The sequence below is a fragment of the Alexandromys fortis genome, unplaced genomic scaffold (genome assembly GCF_014885135.2).
Source record: "Alexandromys fortis isolate MF-2015 unplaced genomic scaffold, M_Fortis_MF-2015_v1.1 scaffold_263, whole genome shotgun sequence".
Classification (NCBI taxonomy): domain Eukaryota; kingdom Metazoa; phylum Chordata; class Mammalia; order Rodentia; family Cricetidae; genus Alexandromys; species Alexandromys fortis.
The window spans coordinates 857452-872043 of record NW_026068165.1 but is presented as its reverse complement, the minus strand read 5'-3'; the positions used below and the strand labels follow the sequence as shown (position 1 = coordinate 872043).

The 14592-nt window shown below is 53.3% G+C and overlaps 1 protein-coding gene across 2 annotated transcripts in view; it reads right to left on the bottom strand.

Moving 5' to 3' along the window:
• The window catches only part of Erbb3 (erb-b2 receptor tyrosine kinase 3), a 22758-nt gene extending 8392 nt beyond the window's left edge, over positions 1 to 14366 (bottom strand). The window contains exons 1-18 of one of the 2 annotated variants that reach the window (XM_050128111.1): positions 14023 to 14366; positions 13235 to 13363; positions 13107 to 13138; positions 9761 to 9912; positions 8939 to 9125; positions 8158 to 8283; positions 7501 to 7566; positions 7234 to 7352; positions 6994 to 7135; positions 5244 to 5357; positions 5049 to 5169; positions 3412 to 3485; positions 3168 to 3258; positions 2636 to 2841; positions 2338 to 2470; positions 1594 to 1684; positions 1237 to 1391; positions 602 to 655 (exon numbers count right to left, since the gene is read on the bottom strand). In XM_050128111.1, the coding sequence (XP_049984068.1) occupies positions 602 to 655; positions 1237 to 1391; positions 1594 to 1684; positions 2338 to 2470; positions 2636 to 2841; positions 3168 to 3258; positions 3412 to 3485; positions 5049 to 5169; positions 5244 to 5357; positions 6994 to 7135; positions 7234 to 7352; positions 7501 to 7566; positions 8158 to 8283; positions 8939 to 9125; positions 9761 to 9912; positions 13107 to 13138; positions 13235 to 13363; positions 14023 to 14351 (2321 nt within the window). In that variant the 5' untranslated portion in view covers positions 14352 to 14366. Of the gene's footprint in view, positions 1 to 601; positions 656 to 1236; positions 1392 to 1593; positions 1685 to 2337; positions 2471 to 2635; positions 2842 to 3167; positions 3259 to 3411; positions 3486 to 5048; positions 5170 to 5243; positions 5358 to 6993; positions 7136 to 7233; positions 7353 to 7500; positions 7567 to 8157; positions 8284 to 8938; positions 9126 to 9760; positions 9913 to 13106; positions 13364 to 14022 lie in introns of both variants that reach the window. The other variant, XM_050128110.1, reaches the window with a different exon arrangement.
• Between the last annotated feature and the right edge of the window lie 226 nt (positions 14367 to 14592).

Below are 14592 nucleotides of genomic sequence, written 5' to 3'. Positions count from 1 at the left end.
GTCATCTTTAATGAGATCTAGTGCCCCCTTCTGGCCTGTAGGCATACATGCCAGCAGAACACTATATACATAATAAATATTTAAATATATAGATAATAAATCTTAGAAGAAGGGCAGAATGGGACACTGGAGTGTTGGAGCACTCGCTGCTGTTGTGGAGGTCCTGAGTTTGAGACCCAGCACCTACATGATGGCTCACAAGCATCCTTAACTCCAGTTCCAAGCTATCCCATACCCTCTTTTGGTCTCCAAGGAGACCAGGCAAGCAAGTCATGCAAAGATATACATGCAGACAAAACAACCATACTCATAACATTTTTTAAAAGGGAGAATGGGGCCAGGCAGTGGTGGCACACGCCTTTAATCCCAGCACTAGGGAGGCAGAGGCCGGTGGATCTCTGTGAGTTCAAGGCCAGCCTGGTCTACAAAGGGAGTTCCAGGACAGACTCCAAAACTACACGGAGAAACCCTGTCACAAAATAAAATAAAATAAAATAAAATAAAATAAAAAACAACAACAAAAAAAGGCAGAGTGAATAGCATGGGTCCCCCCGCAACCTTTCTCCCAAACATTCCTGGTTCCACAATTAATTCCCCTTACCTCATTAATACCTCTGTTTGGCCTAAACAATCTTGTAGTTCTGGTCCCTTACACCTAGAAAAGAAAATGGCCTTCTCAGTTAGGTAGACAATAGAGGCTTAGCTGGCTCAGCAGTGAAGGATTTACTGCCAAGCCCGAGGACCCTAGTTTGATTCCTGCGAACCATCTACGGGAAGGAGAGAATTAACTCCTTATGTTGTCATTTGATCTCCAGACACACACCACAGCACACACGCACACGCCCATATCCACAACAAATAAACACGATTATAAAGTAAATAGAGACGCAAGTCCAAGAGCCTCCACTTATAAAAGCTTGTTTCAGAACAAAGCTACTGTGACTTCTCATCCTGGAGCTGGAAACCCAGCCCCTGAACAGAGAGGACTCCACTCCCGTCTCCATGGTCTTATCCTCCATCTCCACCCAGTGAGCCTTTCCTGAACGATACTCCTGAGCTTCTTCCAGCTGCCCTATCCGTGCGATACTTTGGTGTCGTGAGTTTCATGTCCTCCAGTCCTCCACAGCTGGAAGTGAGGCCTTAAGCAGCCAACCCTTTCTTCTTGCTTCTCCCCGCACCCTAATTCTGTGTTCCTACTCCTGCTGGGCCCCTCCTTCCTTTCATCCCGTCACTGACCCCTGGGTGCAGTTCTCGTGGCAGGGCCGACATTCATTCTGAGCATCTGGATACTTGTAGATTGGACCCTTGGCACCTAGGATCCCATTGGGGCAGCTGTTCACACAGTGGGGGCCGTCACGGAAATGGGCACAGCGAGCACAGGCGTCAGAGCCCTGAGTAGAGGAGAAGGGGATGTCGCCATTGAGATCTCAGTGCTAATTCCAACCTTCCCCATAAGGCCCAGCCCAGCCCTCAGGGTCTTCCATGGACAAATTCCAGGCTTCTCTGACCTCCCTGGGCGCACCTGGAAATCTGGCCACCTCATTCCCTAGACATTCCCCGCCTCCCATACAGATCCCAGAGCTGTTACTGTACCGAGCCATTGCACGTGCTGATGCCCTCCATGGGTAGGCATTCGGGGTGGCAGGAGAAACATTCGCCCTCCTGGGCAAACTCACGAGGTTCCCTGCCGTGGGGAACACAGAGAGAGGTCACTGCCAAGTTCCGACCTTCATGTTCTTATTCTGTAATGAGGACCCCTGACTTCATGCCCACCAAAACACAAGCAGAAGGCTGGCTACAAAGCCAGGTGTAGTGGCTCACATCTGTAATCCCAGCCCTCTGGAGGTAAGGCAGGGAGATTTCCACAAGTTCAAGGCCTGCCTGGATTACAGAGGAAACCCCAGTCTAAAAACAAAAGCAGGAAAGCAAGAGAAGAAGAAACAACGGAGGGGAGGGCCGTGGGCAGCAGCACACACCTTTAACCTCAGTGTTCAGGGAGCAGAAGCAGGAGGCGCTCTGAGTCCTGTCTGGTCTGCATAGCAAATTCTAGGCCAGGACTATGAGGTCCTGTCTGTCTGTCTGTCTGTCTGTCTGTCTCTCCCAGCCCCCCCTCACTCACACACTCGTTCACACGCTCAAGCCAGACATGGTGGCTCATAGCTGTGACCCCAGCATTTGGAAGGTTTAGGCAGAAGGATTGAAGTGGGTTAGAGGGGGAGTGGGGGGGGAGGAGAGGGAAGGAGGAAGAAACACAGCCTGAAGGTCATGGCACCTGCACTACTCTGACCCTCCCTCCCGGGCCTTACTCCTACCACCTTGGCCTTCTCCCCACTGTACCCTTCCAGAAAGTGGCAGTGAGTCACACAGACGCCTTCTCGGCTGTAGTTTCGACAAGACAGGCACTGAGCAGGGCCTGGGCCCCAGCATCCCCCAGAGGAGCAGAGCGGGTCACACACTTTACCCTCTGCCACTAGAAAAGAACAGACACGTTAGGAAAAGACCCCGAACCCTTCATGGCTGCCTCGGCCCTCACACCCTCTTCCTCATCAGTCCCATCCCTCAGGGTCAAACTTTCCCTATTCCCCCCCCTCCCCAAGACCACCCGTCCTCACCCCTCCTAGGCCCTCTCTCTCACCACAGTCTCTTCGAGGCCGGTTATACTTGATGTCGAGTCTGTCTTCCGGAGGGCCCCGAAGCAGCCTCGTCCAGTTGAGAGAGTGGTGGTAGCAGAGCTGCTGATTAGCACTGATGTAGACACGCCCAGCACTGATTTCCTTCAGGGACCGGAGGCCCAGCGAGGTGACGTTCAAGTTCTTCATGATCAGCAAGGAGAAGCCCCGGCTGGAACAAGGAGGCAGGGTTAGAAAGCAGACGACAGAAGGAAATTAGACCTACAGGAGATTTATGTCCATTCAACCAATGCTCCAGGTTACATTAGAACCATGGAAAGGGGATGCCCTCTTTGGCAGATGCGTTTTCTGAGGCAGGTCTGGAACTCACTGTGTAGCTCAACCTGGTCTTGAACTTGCTGTGATCCTCCTGGGCCAGCCTCCCCATTGGTAAGACGACAACAGTGCAGTTGGCTTTCCCCTTCCGCCACCTTAGCACACGATTGCCCCGCTCACTGTCTGGGACACCACCGCCTCTGCCTCTGCAGCCTTACTCACTTGTAGAGGCTTCTTCCCCCGATGGTTGTCAGGTTGGAGAAAACACTGAAGTTCTGCATGTGTGGGGGCCAGGACTGGATGTTCAGGTACCCTAGAGGGTTGGAGAGCGGCAGATAAGCAGGGAGTTCTCCATCACCTGCCTCACTCTGCTGTGATTGGAGAGTGACCTTTCTTAAGTGGCTTAACTTAATACATGCCAGAAAGTCATCTGCTCCTCCCAGGAGGAGAAGCCTCTCTTCCTCACCTGTGATCTCCCGTACTGTCCTGAAAACATTGAGCTTCTCCGGGTCCAGAGCAGGGATCTTGTGCCAGGGGTCTCTGGGGGAACAGTAAAAACCTCTCAGTACAGCAGAGGTATGTCTCAGTGGTAATAAACACACCCACACCTTGGAACATGGTTTCTAGATGTCCTTCTCCCCTCAGTGCTGGGGATCAAACCCAGGGCTTCAAATATGATAAGCAAGCTGTTCTCCTAGAACCAACCCAGCCTCTTGGCTCCTACATCAAGTCTTCAAACTAAGCAAACAGAGCTCCTCGGAGAAACATAAATACATGTGCCCGGTGCATCCCATGCCAGAAAGAAAGGAATTGATTCTCCAGGGCTGCCCACAGCAGGCTATAACTCCAGCTCCATAGCCTCAGATGCCCTCTTCTGGCCTCCTCAGGCACTGCATGCACAGGGTGCACAAACAAACATAGAGGTAAAACACCCATACACAGAAAAAGATAAACAAACTAGGGCAGAGGTGAAAGCTCCCACCTATAATCTCAGCACTAATACTTGAGGAGCTGAACAAGGGTGGCAAGATCGAGGTCAAACTGGGCTACTGTGGAGACCTTATCTCATTGGGAACAAAAACAAAAACAAAATAAAACTGAGGTCAAAGGTGTGCATACCTGTGTATGCACAAAAAGAGAGAAATGGTTTGTTTTTGTTTTTGGGGGCCTGTCCTGGAACTAACTCTTGTAGACCAGGCTGGCCTTGAACTCAACAGGTGTGCATTACCATCGCTCTGCTGAGAGAAATTTTTAAAAAATGCTCAAAAAAAAAAAAAATGTATAGTTGGGCATAATGGCACTTGCCTTTAATACCAGCACTCAGGAGGCAGCGGCAGGAAGATCTCTGTGAGTTTGAGGCCAACCTGGTCTACAGATCAAGTTCTAGGACAGCCAGAACTACATAGAAACCCTGTTTCAAACAAACAAACAAACAAGCAAACAACACTAACTGCTCTTGCAGAGGGCCTGAGTTTGATTCTTAGCAACCACATAATGGCTCACAGCTGTCTGTAACTCCTGTTCCAGGTGACTGACTCAACCTCAACACCCTCTTCAGAGCTCTGAGGACACCAGGTACACACGTGGCTCATAGACACATGTGTAGGCAAAATACTCACACATATAACACATATAAAATAAATAAATGTAAAGAAATGAGAAATAGACAATCATTTTCATTATTTTTAGTCTTGTGTGTGTGTGTGTGTGTGCGCGCGCGTGCGCGCACGCGCCCACTGAGACCAGAGGCATAGACAGCTGTGGACCTGAGGGAGAGCAGTATGCGATCTTAACCGTGTTGTCTCTCCAGCTTCCTCTTATTAAGGAAGAGCTTCTGAAAAATTTAGCTGGTCCATACTGTCCATACTGCATCGTTCCTCAGGGTAAACTGTGCTGCGTAGGGATGGCCTTGAGGGACACTGAGGGACAGCAAGCTCCAGGTGGAAGGAAGGTGGAGCTATGCATCCTCTTAGGTTCTTTGTAGCTCTTACAACTTCATGCCTTATATTTCTAGCCAGCTGCACTGGAGGGATTTAAGTCACTGAAGCAGGTTGTGTGGTGGAAGGGGCCGGGAGATTAGGGTGGGAAGACAGAGTCTCTTACCCGTTGAGGCCAGTGATAAGGAAGTCCAGGTTGCCCAGGATCTTGGTGCAGTTCACAAACCCATCGATGTTGCTAGAGTCCACAGTCTGGTAGCGGCTTCCAGAGCCTGTCCCCTCACAGGCTGCCAACACAAAACAGTCTCAGCTCTGGGTTCTGGCTCATCTCAGAGAGAAGGCTGGATATAAGACTGCTCACCTTTTGGGCACAATCCTCCACAAGGCTCACATATCTTGAGTCCATTTTTATCTACTTCCATCTTGTCAGGAGGGCAGGCCCTGACACAAGATGTCTGATCAACCACAAAGTTATCTAGGAAGGAGGAGATCGATCGTCATTAGATATGAAAAATACTGCCAATTACTAAGACCCCTCCTCTTCACCCCTGCTCCCCTTACACACCTGCAACCTAGAGTTCCTCAGGTTTGTCCTATAAATTAGACATCCCTTTGTTCTTAAGAGAGCCTCGGGGGGCTGGAAGGATGGCTCAGCAGGTTAACAGCACTGGCTGCTCTTCCAAGAGTCCTGAGTTCAATTCCCAGAACCCACAGGGTGGCTCACACTGTCTTTAACTCAGTCCCATGAGATCCAATGCTCTCTTATGGTGTGAAAATATACATACAGACAAAACACTCATGTACATAAAGTACATGAATAAATAAATCCCTTTTTAAAAAGATGGCCTCAAGCCCTTTATGAGAAAAAGATTTAATTATGTATTTTTTAAAAAAGATTTATTTATTTATTATGTATACAGTATTCTCAGTGCTCTGCCTGCAGGCCAGAAGAGGGCACCAGATCTCAATACAGATGGTTGTGAGCCACCATGTGGTTGCTGGGAATTGAACTCAGGAGCTTTGGAAGAGCAGGCGGTGCTCTTAACCACTGAGCCATCTCTCCAGCCCCTTAATTATGTATTTTTAAGATTCATTTTTGTTATGTTTAATTATGTGTATGTGCATCTGTCTGTGCACGCACAGGTGCTCTTGAAGGCAAAGGCATCAAATATCCCTGTGTGGGTGCTGGGAATCCAACTCAGGTCTTTCAGAAGAGCAGCAAGTCTTAACCATTGAGCCACCTCTTCAGCCTCCTATTTTATGTGTGTACATAATGCCTGTATGAGGTATGTGTACCACATTTGTGCCTGGCACCAGAGGAGTCCAGAAGAGGACGTCAGGGCCCCTAGAGCTGGAATTGTAGGCTACTACGGGCTGCCTGATATGGGCACTAGGAACTGAGTCTGTTGGAAGGGCAGCGATTGGTCTCCTCAACTGCTGAGCCATGCTGGCATCAAATACTTCACGAAGCTGAGGAAGACCACGAGCCTCTGATCCTCCCGCCACTACTTCCGAGTGCTGAGAGTACAGTACCCTATTTTGCCCAGTTCATGGTACTGGAGTTTTCGAAGCCAGGGCTCTGTGCACACTAGGCAAGCACTCCGTCAACATTCCCAACCTCCTTTGCTCTTTGTTGTTCCAAGTGGCCATGGCCAGAAGCTATGTCACTCACTAGTTGAGGTCACATGATCACACATAGGTTCCAGAGTTAACATCTACCTTAATCCCTCTTTTTTTTTTTTTTTAAGTCCTGGCTATTTTGGAACTCACTTTGTAGACCAGGCTGGCCTGAACTCAAACTGAGATCAGCCTGCATTTGCCTCCCAAGTGCTGGAATTAAAGGTGTGTGCCACCATTGCCCAGCAATTTAATCCCTTTTGCATTCCAAATTTTTCTTGGTTTTTCGAGACAGGGTTTCTCTGTAGCTTTGGAGCCTGTCCTGGGACTAGCCCTTGTAGACCAGGCTGGCCTCGAACTCACAGAGATCCGCCTGCCTCTGCCTCCCGAGTGCTGGGATTAAAGGCGTGCGCCACCACCGCCCAGCTTGCATTCCAAATTTCTGTCTCAGATCTTGGGTTCACTATTGTTGTCCCTTCCCCTCAGATACTTACGGGGACAGCTGGCAACGCAGACCCCTCCGTACTGATACTTGGTGTGGGGGTTGGGCTCAAGCTGGAACGTTAGCTTGTTGTACACAAGAGGTTGTGGACAGCGAGGCACACAGGCCCCACTGTCATTGAAGTGTCGGCAGGCCTGGGGATGAAGAAGATTCCTAGCATTTATATTTTCCATATACCCCTACTCCTCTCCAAAGCCTGTACCCCCCGTTTCAGAGCACAGACACTACGTACAAAGCAATCCGTGTCCTGGGGTCCAGAGCAGCCCCCTGCACACTCGTCATGGCAGCACTGGTTGGGGTTGGGCCCAAAGCAATGACCGTTACACTGAGGGGCACAGATGGTCTTGGTCACTGTGGAAAGAAGTATAGCGGTCAGGGCTAAATTCCGAGGCCATTGCTCATTTTGACCATTAGGATCGACCCAGGCAGGGAGAGGATGGCCTAGGGAGAGTATGAGAGGATATGAGCTTTAATGTTTTAGAAGGAAATTCAAACCCACATATCTGGCAGTCTTCTGGTCCAGGCCCCCAGCATCGTCCCTTGCAGGCCTCATGACAGGGTGGACCTGGATGGGAGACAGACAGTAACACTCAGGACCGTGGGGCTGAGAAAGACTTGCTTGAATCAACAGGGTATGATGTCAGCACAGAAGCACCTCAGCCCTGGGAGCAAAGCCCTGGGCTGTGTCTCTCCCTGCCCTTGGAGAGCAGGGCTGGGCACAAGTGAACCTGTCAACAAGGGTGGAGCCACTCCTCCACACTACCCACTGGGCAGCTGAAGGGGAGGGACTGGGACAGACGCCAACTTCAGCCCCAGTGCCATCCCAGGAACGTGGTTCCTCCCAGACAAACAGATAGGGGAGACTACTAGGTCAGGGTGGCAGGGAGATGTCATACTGGCAAAGAGCAATCGGGGTTGGTCCAGATCTGATCTCCCCGCTCAGCATCTAGACAACTTTGGCCTCTTTTCTGGATACACTGGTTTGGGCTCCAGGAGAATGACCTGGTCCCTCCTGATAGGCAGACTCTTGGGTCAAAGGCCTGAGGTAAGTGTTTGGGGAAGGTGAGTTCAGATAAGGGGTAGAGTAGGGATGAGAAAGGAGTCACTCTGGTTTGCAGGGACAAGGGGAGCCATCTTGATCGCCATCGCCTCTTACAGTTTTTCCCGTTGTTCTTCACCACGATGTCGGCCCCTCGGACCCTCACGATGTCACTCCAATCAATTGTATCCATATGGCAAAGTTTGTCATTCTTCTCGATATAAACGCCCCCCGACAGAATCTCTGTGGTGGGGAGAAAAGCCACAGGCTGAAGTCCGCAGCGTGACTCCTCTATTATACCTTCCTAAATACCCAAAGACTCAGGCTGGTGGGGGGGCCACGGGCCTGGCCCTCAGGTGGTCCAGCCAAACACAGGCTTCTGGAAAAGCCGGCCCTGGAAGAGGAGGAGTCAGAAGCGCCTGCCTCTTCAGACACCTGTCTAGATCCGGTTTAGCCAGTGGGGGAGGGGTGGGGAAAGCAGGACAGGACACCCTGATTCAATCCTCTAGGTTTAGCTGAGTGTTTTCCAAGCAACTGGAACCGAGCAGAGGGTGCTCAGATTGTGTTTTAACCCACTGCAGTCTTCCCTGGTCGAGGCAAAGGTAAGATTTCAGGGAAGCGGGGAGATGGAGCGACTCTTGTACTTCAAAGTTGGAGGCATGGGCAACGGATCCAATTCCCAGTCCAGCCCCATGGTCACATAGGGTCCCTCCTTCCCAGAGCAGACACCCTCAGTTCCCTCCTGGGCCCCTCTACTGCTTAAAGAGCGGTGGGTTTCTAAACCAGCAAGGTAGTGGGCGGCTAAGACAAGCTGAGAGCTAGCCATCTTGGGTCCTCACCAAGGCCCTGCCTGTCAGCAGGGAGGCTGGGAGGGAGGCCAGGAGTCATGGACACTAACCAGTTAGCTGAGTGAAGCGGAGCTGGCGTAGGGCATGGCTGGAGTTGGTGTTGTAATTCAACATGACAAAGATGGCAAACTTCCCGTCATACACCTGGGTTCCCCGGACCACTCGGAGGTTAGGCAAGGGTAGTGTAGAGAATTCATTCATTGCCACGAGGACATAGCCTGTCACTTCTCGGATCCACTATGATAGAGCAGGTCATGTCAGTGAAAGGCAGAACAAGGCAAAGTCTTTCCTTTAAGGTATGGAGGAAGGAACCCTTAACTCACTGAGCCACAGCGGCCCCTTGACTCCCATGGCCCCCTGACTCGCGTCCTGAACTCTCTGGTCTTGAACTCCGGGCTCCAGCGATCATTATCCCACCTCAGTTTCCCCAGTAGATGAGCTTACAGGCCCATTCCTGGACCAGCCTCCCTGTGGACCGATTCCAGGACCTCATGCGTGTTCTACAAGCACCCCAACAACGAGCCAGCACCCCAGCTCTGAATTCTTTCCAGTTCCTCATTCGTAGGAAGTATTGCTATCACACTGCTGGGCTGCTTTTGTGAGCAAACACTCCCAGAAATAACCAAGGGCCTACGTCTGCAACCCATTTCTTCTCGGAACCACTCATAACGGGAAGGTTCCGGCTGGGTCCCTCTGTCATCTCCCCAGCTGCTTCTGGGTCCTTGCATGGCTTACTGTTCAGTTCTGCCTACCAGAACACCAGCTGTTCTGTCCCTTTCTGTGGCTTCTACACCTCCCCGCCCCCTCCCCATTAGGAAAAGGAAGAGGAACCAGGAGAGGTGGGCTGGGGGGGGGGGTCTGTGCACACTCACCTGCAGGAAGGAGAGGTCAGCGTTGTGCCCCGTGAGCACAATCTCCAGGTTGCCCATCACCACCTCACACCGGTCGTAGAGCTTGTACAACGTCTGGTACTGATTCTCCGCGTCACCCGTCACGCTCAGGCCATTCAGTGTCCCAGGACACACTGCGAAAGGGGAGGGAAGACAGACAGGTAAGCTAGACGTCCCCTCCACGGAAGCCCCTCAGGTGTCTACAGTTGCATTCACTGCCTCTAATTAATTCTGCCTTCTAGCCCTCCAAGGCTGGGGTCGCCCCACTTCCCGTGCTCCCCTCATCATTACAAACAGAAAGATGAAGTGTGTTGTGTGCTTTGCCACACCAGAGTCCCCACCGTGCCTCTATCAGGCACTCAGTCAGGCACTCATTTGGTCACTGAGGGGTTAACGCAGAAGGACGACATCAGGGGACTTTTCTCCTCCCTTGATAGGACACATTAGGCAGGGATCAAACTTTGATTTACCCTCTTCTCAACTAAGGCACTTACTTCTCTGCCCCCATCCTGCCTCTCTCTAGACCCTGGAATAAACATCTCTTTGGGGCTAGCACACAGCCCCTATTGTGTCTACAGAGGGTGGGATGGGGGCAGAGGGTGGGGGCAGTGCCTGGGGCCACATTTCAGCCCACAATGAGGCGATTCTATCCAGGAGGAGGGGGCTGCCCCACCCTATCCCAGACACCCCATCCTTAGCAGCACCCCCCCTCTTATCCTGAAGCTTTGGGCTCAGACAAGTGACCTCACTGGAGGGAGCAACCCTGGAGTAGGGTGGGGGGGGGGTCAATGGGAGCTTTGTCTCTAAAGCTGGATAAGGAACTGCGGCCTCCCCCTTCCTGAACTCTGGTTTCCCTTCTAGTCCCTTCCCCTGAGCCAACGTGTTCCAGCTTCCCCCAGCATCACAGGGCAGCCCTGGAGAGAAACAGCACAGAGCCTCCACTCCCGAACCTTCTTCCAACTTCACCGTCAGCAGTAGTCAGTAAAAAGACCTGTATGTAACTGTGCCAGTGCTCCCAGGGGAGCCCAGAAGAGTGGCCAGGGAGTCCAGTCTTGGCTTTCACTTCTTTCACTTTCCTTCGTAAGAAGGGAGGGTAATGGGGTTTAGGAAGACTTGGCCCTGGAAATGCTAAGGATCTTTCCTCTAACACAGCGCTTGTGGAGGGTGGGGGCAAGGGGGTGAACCACCTGTTCTAACCACCCTTCCCTGAGGCGGGGCAGGAGCGGAACAGTGGGAGAGAGAGACAGAGGCCCCAGCTTCTCCTGCTGGCTACACCTCTGGTCTGACCCCTTCTTTAAGATCCTCCATGAAGGAACGAGTGGGCCAGCCAGTTCCAGCAACGAGGTATAAACAGGTTAGAAGCTCCCAGAGGCATCCAGGAACCCCAGGGTCCTTGGACTGAAGTAAAAGACTAGGCAGGTTAGTCATTTCTGAAATGGCCCCGCCCCTGTCCCCTTCCTGGCAGGACACCCCTCTTCCAAATCAAGGCGCCAACCCCTTTTCCCCTGATAAGGGAGGAGCTAGGATCTCTGGATAGGGAAGAGATGCGTGCATACGTGTGCATGAGCACTGACACACCGTGTGTGCACACACCATGTACTGGCACACAAACATGTACACAGTTCCCCTGGCTCACACAGAGAGATTTGCCCCTGGGATCCGTACTGGGAAGTATTACAAGAGGCCAGTCCATTCCACTTGTACACTTTGTGTCTTATGCTTTACAAGGCCTTACAGGTCTCGGTTACCTGCCACCCTGAGGGTAAAGTCCATATTTCATAAACAGGGGCAAAGGACCTGGGCAGGACAGGAGTATAAACAACTACCCTGGAGCAACCCGGCAACTTGGGGAAATCAGCAAGGAAGCAGTGAGAACCGTCTGTGCGCAGAACCTACGCTCCCAGAGGAGCAACGGCAGAGCCCTTCTTATGTAGGGAGAGAGCACTGACTGGGGTTGGACACAACAAGAACATCCAGCCCCTGAGAAGCCTCCCCTCCCGTTGCCCTAGCCACACACACAAGGGGACAAAGGGGCTATAGAAGGTTTGAGACAGGGCCGGATGCCCAGAGGCTGCAGGACAGAGATAAAGGGTAGAGAGAGACCCAACCACGGCTGCTCCCTGCCTCTTGGGGAGGGTAGTGAGAATCCTGGACTCTTGGGTTCCTGGCTAAAGGGGGGGACACAGTCAGATGGAAGAGTGATAAGGTCACTCCCCTGGTTCCTCCCACTCCAGTCTCCAGACCACCCCCTCCACCAGCTGGGAGTGTTCACATCTCAAGATCCCAGGGGCTAAATTTAGGCCCAGCAACTGTGGGGGAAGCACAGGTGGTTTCTCCCACTCCCACCCTGGGGAAGGGGCCCTGGGGCTTGGGGCTGTACCCCAAGCTGAGCTCTGGGGGTGAAGTGAGAATTACACCAACCCCAGAACTCTTCAGGTGTCCACGGTCCTGGAGACATCCATTCCATAGCGGAATGGGAGGCACAGAGAGGTACAGTCTGGGCTGTCTGAAGTTAGACAATAAACTGAATGGGGGGTCTAGCAGCGAGATCACGGACCACGCCGTTCGGAAGGTGGGAGAGGTACCTCAGAAATAGGTCTAATTGTCCTTTCTCCCACACCTGCAGGCTCAGGCATAGACCCTGGAAACGTATACTATATAGTAGATGCGCAACATGTTAATTGAATTGACCTGGGTCTTGGTAGAGAGAAGGTGGTTAAATTGGGGACCAGCTTATCTTGTGGGAAGGCAGGCAGCCAGCCTCCATGAGGCCTCTCCCTCTGATGTCACCTGGACTTGGCCCTCAGGTTAATCTCGGCCTTCTCAGGGCAGCCCCACTCACGGAAGAGGAGGTGCCACCCTTGTTTTTCCAACATCAGACAACAACAACTTCAAACCCTTGCATAGCTCCGCCCTGTCGGCAAAACAACGAAACTGGGGGTTGCTGAAACCTGGGGTGGGGTGGGGGCCACGGAACCGCAGAGCAAACAGAGACCCTCAAGTCGAGGCTTCTCAGGTTTACAGAAGGGTCCCCACCCTCCCTCTCTGCAGGCTCTCAGAACTACTGTTTGCATCAACCTGATCAGAAAAAGAGCAATCAGAGGGTCCCTGACGCCCTGGGGAGAAGAGTAGGCATCCAGGAATGCGGTCCCTGCCCAGCCCACTCCGAGAACCGAGCCACACGGTCCCCTCTTTGGTTGTTCCAGTAAACTCGGGGTCGCACCCCCCAGTTCAGCGGGGCAGAACCCGAACCCCCTTGCCCAGGGTCTGCGCGCCCTCAGGTCGCGCTCTCCGCTTCCAGCCTGCTGGTGCTCCCCGCGCGGCTTACCTGCCTGAGAGTTGCCCATCTCGGAACCCCGGGCCAGGCTGAGAAGGAAGCCCAGCACCTGCAGAGTCGCCTTCATGGTGAAGGGAGGGTGAAGGGAGCCCAGCCGAGTCTGGCCCGGGGGCCCCTGGATTAGGACATCGAAGCGACAGCCACCTGAGCAACCAGCGAATAGGTAGTGCAGCGGCGGCAGTGGAGGTTGCGGACGGCAAGAGGAGCCGGAGTCCGAGTCCGGAGCGGGACTGCAGAGGAGGCTCTGTCTGGGAAGGAGGGAGGGAGGGAGGGAGGGAGGGAAGGGGGAAGGGGGTGTGAGTCACGGCCGCGCCCCCTCCTGTGCGAGGCTGGAGTCGCGAGGGTTGCTCGCAACCTGGGACAACCGCCCAGAGCGCGCCCCGCCAGCCCGCAGCTTGGCCAAGAGGGTCAAGGAGGGGTCTCCCTCTAGCAATTTCCCCCGGAGATGCTTAAGAGGAGATCAAGAATTCAAAAGTCCCCAGGCCGGGGAAAGGTAGTGAATGCGGGTGGGGAGCGCGCCAAAGCCCAGCCCCCTGAAAGCTGGCCTCGCCCATTAACCAAATCACTCAACTCCCCTAGCCGGTTGGATCACTTGAGGGATTTTTTTTTTCTTTTGGAGTATGAATATTTCCATTTTTTGAGTGGGAGGTTGTTTTTTAGCCTAGCGTTCACGCCACCTCAGTTTCCCCGAGACTCAAAGCCTCATAACTCATGTATCCGGCCCGGGAACCCGAGCCCCGGAGGCCGCGTGAAATCGCTCTGTCTCCGGCCGCTTCCTCCCGCAGACCCGGCGCCGGCCCGGCCTCTCGGGGGGATTTGCTTGGGGGGTGGGCGGGGGTGGTTTCCAGCCTGGGAACAGACCCCGGAGCCTGCCTTCCCACTTCTGCCTTGGGAGGGGCTCCCGCACCTGTCGCGGTCCCCTCTGCTGCCCCCCACGGCCGCCGGAGAGAACAGCTGTCTCCAAGTCCTCGCAGGGACGAGTGACCGACCGCGCCGTCCGGTTGCCCGCGGTTCCCGCCTCTCTTCCGCGGACCCAGAGGAGCACACCGTCGCCACCGCGGCGCTCACACCCGGAGGGGACAGTGGAGAGGGGCGCGGGGAGGTCACTACAGACGGCGCGCACGAACCGCACGACTCCCGGGACCTCCCGCCTTGCAAGGAGGTGGTGTGGCTACCGTGGGTTGCTAGGTCCGGGACGGGTCCGACTGGTGCCCCCTGGTGCCCAACACGTTGCATTTCACACCCCTTAAGTTGGCGTTCCAGATCTTGCCTAGAGAACTTATTGTCCCCTTCCCCTCGGGGAAGACTACTAGCCAAAAATCCTTTTTTTTCTGTTGTTTGTTTTTTTGTTTTTGAGACATACAGGGTCTCACATAGCTCAGGCTGGCCTCGAATATATTATGAAGCTGAGACCGGTGTTGATCGGAGATCTTTCCTCTTCCACCTTCCAAGTACAGATGAGCGCCCTGTCCAGCTC